Source organism: Natator depressus, chromosome 5 (genome assembly GCF_965152275.1).
Source record: "Natator depressus isolate rNatDep1 chromosome 5, rNatDep2.hap1, whole genome shotgun sequence".
Taxonomy (NCBI): Eukaryota; Metazoa; Chordata; order Testudines; family Cheloniidae; genus Natator; species Natator depressus.
The window spans coordinates 130611822-130628331 of record NC_134238.1 but is presented as its reverse complement, the minus strand read 5'-3'; the positions used below and the strand labels follow the sequence as shown (position 1 = coordinate 130628331).

General features: G+C 45.2%; 1 protein-coding gene across 4 annotated transcripts in view; it reads right to left on the bottom strand.

The window, feature by feature from the left end:
• Positions 1-16510, bottom strand: part of FSD1L (fibronectin type III and SPRY domain containing 1 like) — a 63244-nt gene that overhangs the window by 28012 nt on the left and 18722 nt on the right. For all 4 annotated transcript variants that reach the window (XM_074953661.1, XM_074953662.1, XM_074953663.1 and 1 more), the window contains exon 5: positions 15341-15363. In XM_074953661.1, coding sequence (XP_074809762.1) covers positions 15341-15363 — 23 coding nt within the window. The remainder of the gene's footprint in view (positions 1-15340; positions 15364-16510) is intronic.

The window sequence follows — 16510 nt, the reverse complement described above, 5'->3', positions numbered from 1 at the left end:
CCCATCCAGAAAGCTTGTTACCCTGTCAATGAAAGCTATTAGGTTGGTGAGACATGATTTGTTCTTGACAAATCCATACTGACTGTTACTTATCACCTTATTATCTTCTAGGTGTCTGCAAAATGATTGCTTAATTATTTGCTCCATCATCTTTCTGGGTACAGAAGTTACGATGACTGACTAATTCTCTGGGTTGTCTTTATTTCCTTTTTATAGATGAGCACTATATTTGCCCCTTTTCCAGTCCCCTGGAATCTCTCTCATCTTCCATGACTTTTCAAAGATAATCACTAATGGCTCATATCTCCTCAGTCAGCTCCTTGACTATTCTAGGATGTATTTCATCAGGCCCAGGTGACTTGAAGCAGGACCAAATGAAAGACACAAGGCATTGAAGAATTAAGGCCTTAATCTGATTCTCAAGTATCAACTTATGTATCCATAATTAGAAATGCACTAGCTACCAACATTGCAGAACACAATTTGTTCCTCAATTATAGAAGACCATTAAAGATTTCACTATAAAGCACCTTCAGTCTTCCATTGAAGAAAATTCCAGTTGTCTCTTTAAAATGCAGATTCCCATTTTGAAAGTACTAGACATGACTCAGAAACAAAGTCTGTTTTCTGCTGAATCAAATAGCATACTTTATTAGCACCACCCTACTCATCTAATTTAGGGGACGAGGAGAGGTTAGTTGTATACATTTGACCGTACATTATATAACCAGTATCATGGTAGAGACTGGAGCATAAAATAGTTAACAGCTTTCATGTTCACTCTCAGATCTGACTTCATAGCTCCAGAATCAGCAGAGACTGAGTACGGGTATGATAACATCACCAGTCTATGTAAGTGGGAGGCAGTAGGAAAAGGAGAGCAAGGCCTGGTCTACACTACAAGTTTATGTCAGATTTAGCAGCGTTACATCGAATTAACCCTGCACCTGTCCACACAACGAAGCCTCTCTTTTGGACATAAAGGGCTCTTAAAACAGATTTCTGCACTCCCCAACGAGGGGATTAGCGCTGAAATCGACATCACCGTTTCAAATTAGGGTAAGTGTGGACGCAATTCGAAGGTATTGGCCTCCGGGAGCTATCCTACACTGCACCATTGTGACCGCTCTGGACAGCACTCTGAACTCAGATGCACTGGCCAGGTGTACAGAAAAAGCCCTGTGAACTTCTGAATCTCATTTCCTGTTTGGCCAGGCAAGCTCATCAGCACAGGGGACCATGCAGTCCCAGAATCGAAAAAGAGCTCCAGCATGGACAGAACGGGAGGTACTGGATCTGATCGCTGTATGGGGAGAGGAATCCGTGTTATCAGAACTACGTTTCAAAAGACAAAATGCCAAAACGTTTCAAAAAATCTCCGAGGCCATGAGGGACAGAAGCTACAGCAGGGATGCAACATAGTGCCACGTGAAACTTAAGGAGCTCAGACAAGCGTACCAGAAAACCAAAGAATCAAATGGACACTCCGGGACAGAGCCCCAGACATGCCGCTTCTACGTTGAGCTGCATGCAATTCTAGGGGGGCCACCACCACTACCCCATCCCTGTCCGTGGACTCCGATGATGGGGTACTCTCCGCCATGGCTGAGGATTTTGCGGATTGGGAAGATGAGGAGGAAGATGAGCTTGAGGACAGCACACTGTTCTCCCCGACGGGCAGGATCTTTTCATCACCCTGACTGAAATACCCTCCCAAACCAACCAAGCCGGAGAAGGGACCTCTGGTGAGTGTACCTTTTTAAATATAAAATACATGTTATAAAAGCAAGCATTTTTTAAATGATTAAGTAGCCCTGAGGGCTTGGGATGCATTCGTGGCCAGTACAGCTACTGGAAAAGTCTGTTAACGTGTCAGGGGATGGAGCGGAAATCTTCCAGGGACATCTCCATGAAGCTCTCCTGGATGTACTCCCAAAGCCTTTGCAAAAGGTTTCTGGGGAGGGCAGCCTCATTCGGTCCTCCATGGTAGGACACTTTACCACAGCAGGCCAGCAGCACGTAGTCTGGAATCATTGCATAACAAAGCATGGCAGCGTATGGTCCAGGTGTTCGCTGGCATTCAAGCAACATCCGTTCTTGATCTCTCTGGGTTATCCTCAGGAGAGTGATATCGTTCATGGTAACCTGGTTGAAATAGGGGAATTTAATTAAGGGGACATTCAGAGGTGGCTGCACCTACTTGGCTGTTTGCCTGTGCCTGAAAAGAAATCCTCCCCGCAGTTAGCCATGCAGTTGGGGGCGGGGCGGCGCGGCACTGGCACTGAGCTGTTCACATTTGGCTAGCAGGGATTTCCCTGATACCAGCCACATGGTGGGGGGAGATGTAAAGTAATCATCCTAGAGAACTGGATGGGTGGGCGGGGTTAAGTTTGGTTTCTGCTGCTGCATGTTAACAGGAAAACCGCAGCACTAAACAGCCAACTCAATGTGCCTTGCTTGGTATGGGAGAGGAGGGCACTGCTGTTATGAAGGTTGCAGAAGCCGGAAGACTATGGCTTACCATGGCCGCCTGCAAGCTGAATTCTGTTGCCCGGCACTGCGTGTGTGATCTCTAACACAAGATGCAAAATGCGACCTTGTACCAAAAATCACATGTGCTATGTAATGTGAATAGTGTTGTTCACCGTGGAAGAGTATAGCCATTGTTCTGTAAAATGTACCTTTAAAATACTACACTCTTTTTTCCTCCAGCAGCTGCAAATGTTTCAAGCCTCCCTCCTCCATCCCAAAGGCTATCTCAGATAAGGTGGCGAAAAAAAATGCATGCACAATGAAATGTTCTTTGAACTCATGCAGTCATTCGGCACTGACGGAGCTCAGCAGAACGTGTGGAGGGACACAATAGCAGAGTATAGGAAAGGAGCCAATGAACGTGAAGAGAGGTGGTGGCAGGAAGATCAGAGGAGGCATGAGGCAATGCTGGAGCTACTGTGGGATCAAACGGATGTGCTCCGGCATCTGCTGGAGGTTCATGAACAGCAGCATCATCACAGACTGCCGCTGCAGCCCCTGTTTAACTGCCCTCCCTCCTCCCCAAGTTCCATAGCCTCCTCACCCAGACGCCCAAGAACGCAGGGGGGGAAACTCCAGGCACCCAATCACTCCACCCCAGTGGACAGCCCAAGCAACAGAAGGCTATCATTCAAGAAGTTTTGAAGTGGCCTTTTCCTTCCCTCCTCCCACACCCCACCCGGGCTATCTCCCTATTTTTTATAATCAATAAATACATTTTTTTTTAAATTATAGTGACTATTTCCTTTGCAAGCAAGCTGTCATCGAAAGGGGGAGGGGGGGGCTTAGAGGGAATTTAGAGGCAACCAAGGGGGTGGGTTTTCATCAAGGAGAAACAAACAGAAGTGTCACACAGAACCCTGGCCAGTCATGAAATTGGTTTTCAAAGCTTCTCCAACGCGCAGCGCTTCCTGCTGTGCTCTAACAGCCCTGGTGTCTGGCTGCGTGTATTCAGCGGCCAGGCGATTTGCATCACCTGCCACCCTGCCATAATCATCTCCCCCTTACTCTCAGATTGTGCAGCAAGCAGCAACAACAGTGGGAATATTGGTTTTGCTGAGGTCTGAGTGAGTCAGTAAACTGCGCCAGCGATCCTTTAAGTGTCCAAATGCACACACTACCACCATTCTGCACTTGCTCAGCCTATAGTTGAACAGCTTCTTACTACGGTCCTGCACTTAGGACGGAAGAATCCCATGCACCGCTACAGACTAGGGACCGAATGGAGAGGCAGCAGTTCTGCAGAAAAGGATCTAGGGGTTACAGTGGACGAGAAGCTGGATATGAATCAGTGTGCCCTTGTTGCCAAGAAGGCCAATGGCATTTTGGCTTGTATAAGTAGAGGCATTGCCAGCAGACTGAGGGATGTGATCGTTCCCCTCTATTCGACATTGGTGAGGCCTCATCTGGAGAACTGTGTCCAGTTTTGGGCCCCACACTACAAGAAGGATGTGGAGAAATTGGAAAACATCCATCGGAGGGCAACAAAAATGATGAGGGGACTGGAACACATGACTTATGAGGAGAGGCTGAGGGAACTGGGATTGTTTAGTCTGCGGAAGAGAAGAATGAGGGGGGATTTGAGAGCTGCTTTCAACTACCTGAAAGGGGGTTCCAAAGAGGATGGATCTAGACTGTTCTCAGCGGTAGCTGATGATCGAACAAGGAGTAATGGTCTCGAGTTGCAGTGGGGGAGGTTTAGGTTGGATATTAGGAAAAACTTTTTCACTAGGAGGGTGGTGAAACACTGGAATGAGTTACCTAGGGAGGTGGTGGAATCTCCTTCCTTAGAAGTTTTTAAGGTCAGGCTTGACAAAGCCCTGGCTGGGATGATTTAGTTGGGGATCGGTCCTGCTTTGAGCAGGGGGTTGGACTAGGTGACCTCCTGAGGTCCCTTCCAACCCCGATATTCTATGATACGGTCCAGGGTGCCTGTTGACGGCTTCATGAGCCAGGGCATTAAGGGGTAGGCTGGGTCCCCAAGGGTAACTATAGGCATTTCAACATCCCTGTCAAGGTTCCTTCCCCACTCTGAACTCTAGGGTACAGATGTGGGGACCTGCATGAAAACCCCCTAAGCTTATTTTTACGGGCTTAGGTTAAAACTCCCCCAAGGTACAAACTATTTTACCATTTGCCCTTGGACTTTATTGCTGCCACCACCAAGCGTCTAACAGGGAAAGAGCCTGCTTGGAAATGTCTTTCCCCCAAAATCCTCCCCAAACCCTATACCCCCTTTCCTGGGGAAGGCTTGATAAAAATCCTCACCAATTTGCATATGTGAACACAGACCCAAACCCTTGGATCTTAAGAACAGTGAAAAAACAATCAGGTTCTTAAAAGAAGAATTTTAATAGAAGAAAAGGTAAAAGAATCACCTCTGTAAAATCAGGATGCTAAATACCTTACAGGGTGATCAGATTCAAAACAGAGAATCCCTCTAGGCAAAACCTTAAGTTACAAAGAGACAAAAACAGGAATCTACATTCCATTCAGCACAGCTTATTTTATCAGCCATTTAAACAAAAACAGAATCTAATGCGTATCTAACTAGATTACTTACTAAGTTTAAGACTCCATTCCTTTTCTGTTCCTGGCAAAAGCATCACACAGAGAGAACCTTTGTTTTCTCCCCCCCGCCCCAGCTTTGAGAGTATCTTGTCTCCTCATTGGTTATTTTGGTCAGGTGCAGGCAAGGTTATCCTAGCTTCTTAACCCTTTACAGGTGAAAGGGTTTTTCCTCTGGCCAGGAGGGATTTTAAAGGTGTTTACCCTTCCCTTTATATTTATGACACCCCCCAAAAATCACAGATAGGGTGAAACGCTGGCTGTGATTTCTTCCTGGAGCTCTAGGAGAAAACAGAGTTAATAAGACAGCCGCACCTCTAAATATACTACCAAGACTAACAATATTTACCACATCTCAAAGACGATTTTAACCAGTTGATTCTGGGGAACTTTCACGGGAGAGTGCATCAGCCACTTTGTTAGAAGCTCCTGAGATGTGCTGGATGTCAAAACCAAAATCTTGGAGAGCTAAACTCCACCGAATAAGTTGTTTGTTACTTCCTGTGGCGGTATGAAGCCACCGTAGTGCAGCATGGTCGGTTTGCAGGTGGAAATGCCGTCCCCAAACATATGGGCGTTCAGCTTTTCCAGAGCGTAGATAATGGCGTAACATTCTTTTTCACTGACTGACCAGTTGCTTTCCCTCTCAGACAGCTTCTTGCTGAGAAACACTACAGGGTGGAATTCTTGATCCGGTCCTTCCTGCATTAAAACTGCTCCCACACCACGCTCGGATGCATCTCTGGTTACTAGGAACGGTTTGTCAAAGTCTGGGGCCCTTAGTACAGGGTCAGACATGAGTGTCGCTTTAAGCTGGTTAAAGGCCTTCTGACACTCTTCTGTCCACTGAAAGGCATTTGGCTGTTTCTTTTTGGTTAGGTCTGTCAGTGGGGCGGCGATTTGGCTGTATTGCGGTACAAGTCGCCTGTAATAACTGGCCAAGCCTAAGAAGGATTAGACCTGTTTCTTTGACTTTGGGACAGGCCACTTTTGGATAGCATCCACTTTGGCCTGTAGGGGGTTGATAGTTCCTTGACCCACCTGGTGTCCAAGGTAAGTCACTCTGTTTAAGCCGATTTGACACTTCTTAGCCTTAGCAGTTAGTCCTGCCTCCCTTATGTGCTCAAAGACTTTTTGTAGATGTTCCAGGTGTTCTGCCCAGGAATCCGAAAATATGGCCACATCATCAAGGTAGACGATGGCATATTCTCCTAATCCCGCTAGGAGACCATCTACAAGTCTTTGGAAGGTGGCAGGTGCATTCTGCAGCCCAAAAGGGAGTACATTAAATTCATACAGCCTGACATGTGGTGAAGGCTGACCTTTCCTTGGTGGATTCATCTAGCGGTATCTGCCAGTACCCCTTGGTTAAGTCCAAGGTAGAGATGAACTGGGCCTGTCCCAGTTTCTCTAATAGTTCATCTGTGCGAGGCATTGGATAGTTGTCTGGGCGAGTTACAGCATTTAGCTTACGGTAGTCCACGCAAAAACGTATCTCCCCATCTGATTTGGGAACTAGAACCACTGGAGATGCCTATGCACTGCCAGAGGGGCAGATTACCCCCATTTGTAACATATCCTGGATCTCCTGTTCTATAGCAGTTTTAGCTTGAGGAGACACCCGGTAAGGTTGGACTTTAATTGGGTGAGCATTACCTGTGCCAATGGAGTGGTATGCCCGTTCAGTCAGTCCTGGGGTGGCTGAGAACGTCGGCGCATAGCTAGTGCACAGCTCCTTGATCTGCTGTCGCTGCATACGCCCAAGGGTCATGGAGAGGTTCACCTCTTCCACGCCACTAGCACTTTTCCCTTCATAGTAGACACCTTCAGGCCACTCAGCGTCATCTCCTCCCTGGGCTGTAAACTGACAAACCTTTAATTCTCTGGAATAAAAGGGCTTTAGAGAATTAATATGGTACACCTTAGGCTTTCGGTTGGAGGTAGGGAATGCTATGAGATAATTAACAGCTCCCAGGCCCTCCTGGACCATGAATGGCTCTTCCCACAACACTTCCATTTTATGGGCCTGGAGTGCCTTTAAGACCATGACCTGGTCTCCTACTTCGAAGGAACGCTCTCTGGCATATTTATCATACCAGGCTTTTTGCTTTTATTGAGCATCCTGTAGGTTTTCTTTAGCAAGGGCTAGAGAGGTTCGGAGGGTGTTCTGTAGGTTGGTTACCAAGTCCAGAATGTTAGTTCCTGGAGAAGGTGTAAACTCCTCCCATTGCTGCTTCACCAACTGTAATGGCCCCTTAACCTCATGGCCATATACAAGTTCAAATGGTGAAAACCCTGAACTGGGATGTGGTACAGCTCTGTAGGCAAAGAGCAACTGCTGCAACATTAGGTCCCAATCATTGGAGTGCTTATTTATGTACCATGACTCCCAAACTTCTCCACCATGCCATTTGTTTGATGGTGGTAAGGAGTGGCAACCAAGTGATTTATCCCATGAGCTTCCCAAAGGCTTTCCATAGTTCCTGCCAGGAAATTAGTTCCTGCATCTGTGAGGATGCAGAGACCAACCTACCCTGGCAAAAATGTCTGCTAGTGCCTGGCACACACTTTTAGCCCTAGGGTTGCTTAGAGCTACTACTTCTGGCCATCAGGTGGCAAAATCCATGAAAGTCAGTATGTACTGCTTTCCTCTGGGTGTCTTTTTTGGAAAAAAGACCCAGAATATCCACAGCTACTTGCTGAAATGGAACTTTAATGATGGGGAGTGGCTGGAGAGGGGCTTTGACCTGGTCTTGGGGTTTTCCCACTCTTTGGCATACCTCACAAGACTGGATATAGGTAGAAACATCCTTTCCCAGTCCCTCCCAGTGGAATGACCTCCCCAAAACAGTCTTTGGTCCTGTTCACCCCAGCATGGCCACTAGGGTGATCATGGGCTAAGCTCAAGAGCTTGGCCCAGTATTTAGTTGGAACTACCAACTGTCTCTGAGGATGCCAGTCTTCCTGGTGTCCACCAGAAAGAGTTTCCTTGTATAAAAGTCCTCTTTCTACAACACACCTGGATTGATTAGAAGAGCTGAGAGAGACAGTGCGTTGCTCCGTGCCACCGTCCAAGCTCTCTGGAGGCTTTCATCTGCTTCCTGTTCAGTCTGGAACTGTTCCCTTGATGCTGGAGACATCAGTTCCTCATTAGATTGTGGACCTAGGCTTGGTCCCTCTGGAAGCGACGTAGGGGATGGGGCTGTTTCTGTTGACTGTGAACCGCTCTCCGCTGGTTCACTATGTTGGGGTTCAGGCTCTGGCTGAGCCTCTGGTGTAGGGTTATCGGCTGCTGCCGGTTCAGGTTTGCTGGGGCCCTCTGGTGTTGGGGTTGCAAGTACTGGATTCAGTGCGGGCAATGTGTCTGGTGCTGGTTGTTCTGCCGGTTCCGGGCCTGGCTCTGTCTGGGTCTCTGGGACTGGATCCACTACTGCTGTTGCAGACATGGACCTGGATCCCAGGCCAATCACCTCTGACCGAGTCCTGGTAGAAGTTTCCGGAACAGAGCTAGGTGTGATGGCTTTTTTAGCCTGGCTGCGAGTGACCATTCCCACCCTCTTGGCTAGCTTCACATGATTGGCCAAGTCTTCCCCCAACAGCATGAGGATGGGATAATCATCATAGACTGCAAAAGTCCACGTTCCTGATCAGCCTTGTACTGGACAGGCAGCTTGGCTGTAGGCAAATTGAAAGAGTTTGACTTGAAGGGTTGAATTGTCACTGGGATCTCTGGGTCAATTCAATTGGGGTCCACTAAGGAAGCATGGATAGCCAACACTTGTGCTCCAGTGTCCCTCCACACGGTGACCTTCTTCCCGCCCACACTCAGTTTCCCTCCGCTCCAAGGGTATCTGGGAGGTATCTGGGCCTGAGGACCTCCGGTGCAATAAACTAATCTGTTGGGGTTCTTGGGGCAGTTGGCCTTCACATGCCCCAGCTCGTTACATTTAAAACATCGTCCAGCTGACAGATCATTGGGGTGAGGTGGGTGACGGGAGAACGGTGTGGCAGGACGATAAGGTGTCTGGAGTATTCCTTGGTGTATAGTTGGGGCCTTGGGCTGCCCCCGCTAGTAGGGTGTGGTCTGAGGGTGTCCCTCCCTCCAACTGTGACCAGGGTTGTTCTTCTCTCCTCCCTCCACCCATTTTGTTCTGGCTTGCCCCGCCTCTCTGGCGGTCTGGGACTGCTCGTATCGATCAGCGTAAGAAGCAAGACTTTCTGCTGAGTCCATTTCCTTATCCCATAAACACTGTTTTATTTCCTCCTTGGACATATTCAGGAATTGCTCCTGAGCTATCAAATCACACATTCCATTAAAGCTAGTGACCCCCCTTCCTTGGACCCATTTATCTAACAGATCCTTCATCTGGTTTAGATAAGCCATATTACTTAGTCCAGGCTCTCTTAAGGGTTCGAAATTTTACTCTGTATGTTTCAGATGTAATTTGAAATTGCTTTAAAACCAAATCCTTGAAATTATAGTCAGAAGCTTCATCAGTAGGCATCTTATTGAATATTTCCAGAGCTCTTCCAGTCAATTTTGCGACCAATGTGGTCTCTTGTGAGCTTCAGGAATTTTATGGAGAGTGCAGTGTCTCAAAGGTGAGAAAATATTCAGCAATATCACTGGATTCATCATACTGTGGACATCATTGCTCCCATTTGTGGATTGTTGGGGAAGGATTGTTAGGATTATCCAGTAGATTCCGCTCAGCCCTTACCTTCTCCATCTCCAGTTCATGCTTCCTCTCTTTTTCCTTTTCCTCCATAGCTCTCCTGTGAGCAGCCTCTTGGTTCTTTTCTGACTCCATAGCTCTCCTGTGGGCAGCCTCTAGGGCTTTTTCTGCCTCCAGTCTGGTTAACGCCAATTTGTGTTGTGCCTTGGTTTCTGTCATGTTTGCCTCTGTTTTTAACTAACTTTACACCCAAGAGTTAGAAATAAACAAGCAAGCAAAAAACTTGGCTTGTCAAACAAAATAGGTTGTGCTGTAACTGGATATCTATGTTCTCTGATAGTGGTTGTCAGCCTACAGAAAAATCCTTAAAAAAAACCTAACACGTTTGTCTCCGGGCAAATAGACAGAAAACCCCTCTAGCTGCTCTTAGGTTAAAAAAAAAAAAAAAAACTTCATGTCTGTGAAGACTTGTGAATTTCCCTGCAGGAGGTTAACTACCCTGCCTTTAGGTAGAGAAAACTCCAGCTCATAAAAGACAATTCCCTTTTGTCTCTGCTCTGGCCCCCCAAGCAGAGACAAAAAAAAACTAACTGCTTTCCACTGAAAACCTGCTTTCCAGCAGCCCAAAGGAAAAAAAATTTCCTTTTTAAAATCTGTGCTTCTTGTTCAAAACAAAAACAAAAACCTCAAATTGATCTCAAAATGATTTCAAGGTAATCCCACCACTGCCACCATGTCAAGGTTCCTTCCCCACTCTGAACTCTAGGGTACAGATGTGGGGACCTGCATGAAAACCCCCTAAGCTTATTTTTACGGGCTTAGGTTAAAACTCCCCCAAGGTACAAACTATTTTACCATTTGCCCTTGGACTTTATTGCCTGCCACCACCAAGCGTCTAACAGGGAAAGAGCCTGCTTGGAAATGTCTTTCCCCCAAAATCCTCCCCAAACCCTATACCCCCTTTCCTGGGGAAGGCTTGATAAAAATCCTCACCAATTTGCATATTTGAACACAGACCCAAACCCTTGAATCTTAACTATGAAAAAGCAATCAGGTTCTTAGAAGAATTTTAATAGAAGAAACTGTAAAAAGAATCACCTCTGTAAAATCAGGATGCTAAATACCTTACAGGGTGATCAGATTCAAAACAGAGAATCCCTCTAGGCAAAATCTTAAGTTACAAAAAGACAAAAACAGGAATCTACATTCCATTCAGCACAGCTTATTTTATCAGCCATTTAAACAAAACAGAATCTAATGCGTATCTAACTAGATTACTTACTAAGTTCTAAGACTCCATTCCTTTTCTGTTCCTGGCAAAAGCATCACACAGACAGAGAGAACCTGTGTTTTCTCCCCCGCTCCAGCTTTGAAAGTATCTTGTCTCCTCACTGGTTATTTTGGTCAGGTGCCAGTGAGGTTATCCTAGCTTCTTAACCCTTTACAGGTAAAAGGGTTTTTCTCCCTCTGGCCAGGAGGGATTTTAAAGGTGTTTACCCTTCCTTTTATATTTATGACAATCCTCAGTTATTTTCTGGTCTGGGAAGTAAATCCCTTCCTGCAGCCATTTAAACAGACCAGAGTTCCTGAAGACGCGAGCATCATGAACCTTTCCCAGCCATCCCAAGTCGATGTCGGTGAAACATCCCTTGTGATCCACCGGTGCTTACAGCACCATTGAAAAGTACCCCTTGTGGTTTATGTACTGGCTGCCCTGGTGGTCCGGTACCAAGATAGGGATATGCGTTCCGTCTATAGCCCCACCAGTTAGGGAATCCCATTGCAGCAAAGCCATCCACTATGACCTGCACGTTTCCTAGAATCACTACCTTTGATAGCAGCAGCTCAATGATTGCGTTGACTACTTGCATCACAGCAACCCCCACAGTAGATTTGCCCACTCCAAACGGATTACCGACTGACCGATAGCTGTCTGGCGTTGCAAGCTTCCACAGGGCTATTGCTACTCGCTTGAGGACTGTGAGGGCTGCTCTCATCTTGGTATTCTTGCGCTTCAGGGCAGGGGAAAGCAAGTCACAATGTTCCATAAAAGCGCCCTTACGCATGCGAAAGTTTCGGAGCCACTGGGAATCATCCCAAACCTGCAACACTATACGGTCCCACCACTCTGTGCTTGTTTCCCAGGCCCACAATTGGCGTTGCACAGCATGAGCCTGCCCCAGTAACACCACAATCTCCAAATTGCTGGGGACCACAGTTTTAGAGAATTCTGTGTTCATGTCCTCATCACCGCACTGCCTTCGCCTCCTTGCCTGGTTTCTCAGGTGCTGGTTCTGCATAAACTGCATGATAATGCGTGAGGTGTTTACAATGGTCATAACTGCTGCGGTGAGCTGAACGGGCTCCATGCTTGCTGTGCTATGGCGTCTGCTTGGGCAATCCAGGGAAAAGGGCGCAAAATGATTGTCTGCCGTTGCTCTGACGGAGGGAGGGGAGACTGACAACATGGCTTACAGGGTTGGCTTTCAGGGAATTAAAATCAACAAAGGGGATGGCTTTGCATCAAGGAGAAACAGAATGGCTCCCTCAAGGATAGAGCTCAAAATCCTGGGTTTAGCAGGCCGTTGATTTCACAGAGGGAGGGAGCAAGGAGAAAATGAATACAAAACAAATCTGGTCTATTTCTTCTTTTGATCCACTTCACCTATCTTTATACATCTTGCCGGCAGCAGACAGTGCAGTACGACTGCTGGCCATCGTCGTCTCCTGGCTGCTCATTAGAAGACGGTGCAGTAGGACTGCCAGCAGGACTGAATCCCCATGAGACGAAACTTAAAAGGGAAATGACCTGGCTGAGACACTCTCATGTTTGCCCAGGAGCCCCTGACCCACCTCACCGAGGTCAGCTAAAAGAGCAACCTGGAGTATGTAGACGATGACTACGGTCATATTGCACTGTCTGCTGCCAAGAGGCAATGAGCGGCTGCTGTGTAGCAATGCAGTACTGTGTCTGCCAGCACCCAGGAGACATACAGTGACAGTGAGCTGAGTGGGCTTCATGCTTGCTGTGCTATGGCATCCGCACGGATAACCCAGGAAAAAAAGGCACGAAACAATTGTCTGCCGTTCCTTTCACGGAGGGAGGGAGAGAGAGAGAGAAGGGGGGCCTGACTATATGTACCCAGAACCACCCGTGACAATGTTTTTGCCCCATCAGGCATTGAGATTTCTACCCAGATTTCAAATGGGGGTGGAGACTGCGGGAACTGCACTGTGGGTAGCTATCCCACAACGCTCCAGAAGTCAACGGTTGGCTCGGTATAGTGGACGCACTCCACTGACTAAGTGCACTTAGAGCATTTGTGTGGGGACACACACAATTGACTGTATAAAAATGCTTTCTACAAAAGTGAATTCTAGAAATTCGACCTAATTGCCGGGGGAAAAGGACAATGTAGTTGGCATTGAAAAGAGCAGACACACTGTGGCCATTTCATTGCCAAGAATAGTGTGGAAATCAAAAGTGGACGATATTCCAGTTCAAAAGGTTACTAAATTTTGAGCTATTATAAGATCAATTCCAACTCTGACCCACGCCACAATAACCTTAGATACCTAATTAAACAAACTTAAATTTTATGCCAACCTTCCTAAACAGTGGAGAGAAATCGGAGAATACAGCTTCAATTTGAGGACAAGAGAACTAAAGTATCAATCTTTATAATAAGAACATGAATTCCTAAAGATGGAATTTTAGAACTGTAAGCCATCAGTTTTAGACTATGAAAATTATTCAGGATTGTGATAGCTGTGAAACAGTTAAATCTCAGAAACTGACAGGGGCCTCTCATACAATCTCTGAATGAACGGGATTATACACCCACTACTGGAGTACTTAAACTATCTTGTCTTGACCAGATGGTGAAGTGGTGTCAGTTATCCATGTTTTGAGTTTTTACTTCTTGACCATATCCATTTTTAGACTTACATTCTTTCTAAGTTTGCTGCCTGACTGGAACATCCTCAAAAGTTTAAAAAAAAAATAGCATTTCCTGCAGAGAATTTTACAGCTTGCTGGTAATCCTAAAAACTACTAGTTCAAAGTGGCAGTACCCAAGAGTCAAAAATAGGATTTAATTTGACCAGCAGCTCAATATCCAATACCAGTAGCCCTGTAGCTCACAACTAAGTCAGAAGTACTTGAATTTTCCCCATCACCAACTTTCCAGTGTGCATCACTAGCAGCCCTACAGCTATCACTGCTCAGCCAACAGACTAAGCCCCCAAAGTACAACAGCTTGATTGACCTTAACAGAACCTTGTGTTGTCAATAGTTACAAGTTGTCCAAGCAGAAACTTCCCATAACTACAACCTAGTTGTGAAACTTCTGCATGTCTGGCCAACAGAACCAGCTGTATAGAGAGTCACTGTTCAAACTGGCTGCAGCAGAGTGGCTGAATGCTGCTAGAGTAGCTTCATGAGCTTGGAAGGGATAACAGGAGGCGTGCTACTGTTCAAAGAACTGAAGCACATTAAACAAAACTTCTGCCACCACCATTCCTAAACTTCTTTCTACTAAGGGTTCTCTATTTCTGCTTGGGCTTGGATAGAAAGCTTAGTTTCCCATAGCAATCAACACAGAGTTTACCTTGGACACAAATTCCAGCATGAAACTAGCTTTTTTTCCTTTGGCAATTAACTTGTTAGTTCTCATGAAAATGTTTTACTCAACAGCCAACCTGCTGGGTCAGTGGAAGCAACATACTCTGGAAACTCGTGGTAGGACTGATCTTCCACATGCTGAATACAGCTTGTGTCTAAAAGTTTTAAAAGTGCTTCCAGTCTCCATTGAGACCCACTGATATACCCAAGTTTGCTAGGCATGTTTTGAATAGATTGTCCCGGTCCAGAAGAAAGATGTGCTTACCTTAACATTGTTTCATCATAAAATACTTGGCAGATTAGAGGTTTTCAACACATACTTAAATCAACTTTTTTAGAGTGGAAGACTCTTCACATCCAAAAAGAAATCACCTTGGCAAAAAAATCACTAATGCAAGCAGTGAACCCACTGGCATCAGTACTGGTGATTACAAAGAATGTCTCTCTTGTGGTAACACTAGAATAACTTAGCTAGAAAAAGATTCTAGCTGCAAGGCATCCCCTCACACTCAAAACAGAGCATTAAGCCTGCAGAAATTTTTAAGTCAGGATCCTATATTTAGGAATTTAAGGGAAACCGTCAACTTGATAAAAATAGATTGTAAAAAATGTTTTCAAATTTTACATCCACTTGTCTGTCCACGTGGTTTTCTCACCACACTTTCTGGGTTGTTACCCATTTCCCTCCTCCTGTTGCTGTGTGAAAGACTCACACAAAAGGAGAAAGGGGTTAACCAGCTAGACAGGGGAGAGTAAGAAACTGACTATATGGAATGCTGTCAAATAATGTATATAATCTTTCAATTGTGACACTCTTGTAAGCAATACCTAAGAGCATCAGAAAGTTGACTGTTCCCCTTTAAGACTGTACTTTTGAGTTCACTGAAAAGATATTAACAATTACAAAGCAAGAAGTTTTGTAGAAGGTTTTGTACCGTACCTATCTTTGATCTGTCTGGCAGCCTTGGTGCATATCAGGAAGAAGAGAGAGAAGGTAATTAGTGCTTCCATGCAAGTCTCAACAGCAGTAACATGCAAGAAGAGTTAGATTATGAATCCCACAGCTATGCAGCTCAGATTCAAACACCAAACAATATTTTACCACTTTGATGTAAGATTTTTCTTTCCATAAGCTTGTGTTAATGCACAATGGTTAGAAATGCTGTAATAAGTCAGATCAGAGCAAATCAACTTCAAAAGCCACACCAAACCAACTCCAAATTACTGGGCTTTTTCTTCTAGTGTAAGAGCAGATATCCAGTTTATCACTTTAAATTTCTTTCCTGCATCCATAATTCCAAATTTAAAAGTAAAAAGTACAAAGACAGCAGCATTTACTTAGGTTCTGCTCTTTTGAATCAATAGTGTAAAGTACTTGTTTTATTGCCAATGGTGTTTATCCATACCATAACCTGTCAGAAGCCTAACTTCTTGTGGAATAGGTATCAAAGAGGAAAGGAAAGTTTCCCTCAGAAAGTTATTGTACTGTTTCGTCAATCCTACTTTACGGTAGATTTTCCCCATTTATTCCTCAGAAGCTCCAATATATGGAGTTGCACAAATACTCAACTTCCTGCTATTATTGTAGTACACCCAGAATCAATATGGCTGATCTACGGGTATCAAAGTCTTAAATTTACCATTTGAAAACAGGGAGGCCTGGTCACATTTAAGAATAAAAAGGTTATTGAACAAGTTAACAGTGAGAAGATGGGTGGATTCATCTTTCACCTAGAGTTTCTAGTAGGTTTGAGGTTGCCTTCAACTGAGATTTTTATTTTGAGGATTAACTCTCAAGGAACAGCACCAGATTGCTTAGGACATTTCTCTGGACATAAGAATATTTTACAAAACCTAAGAGAAAGGTTTTTGTAAATTACAAGCATGTTTACATAAAAATATCTTTCCATTGGAGACATTATTGGTTTGATAGGAAAGTCTTGTAATAAAGAAATTATACTACAATATCACATAAGGGATCTTATGTTGATTGTAATTGTACTAGATGAATGTCAATATGCTGTACATAGTTGGACTATTTAAACCTACAAAAAGCAGTGAGGCTGAATTTCACTTCAATTTAGAATACCTGCAGAGGACCCTCTGAGCA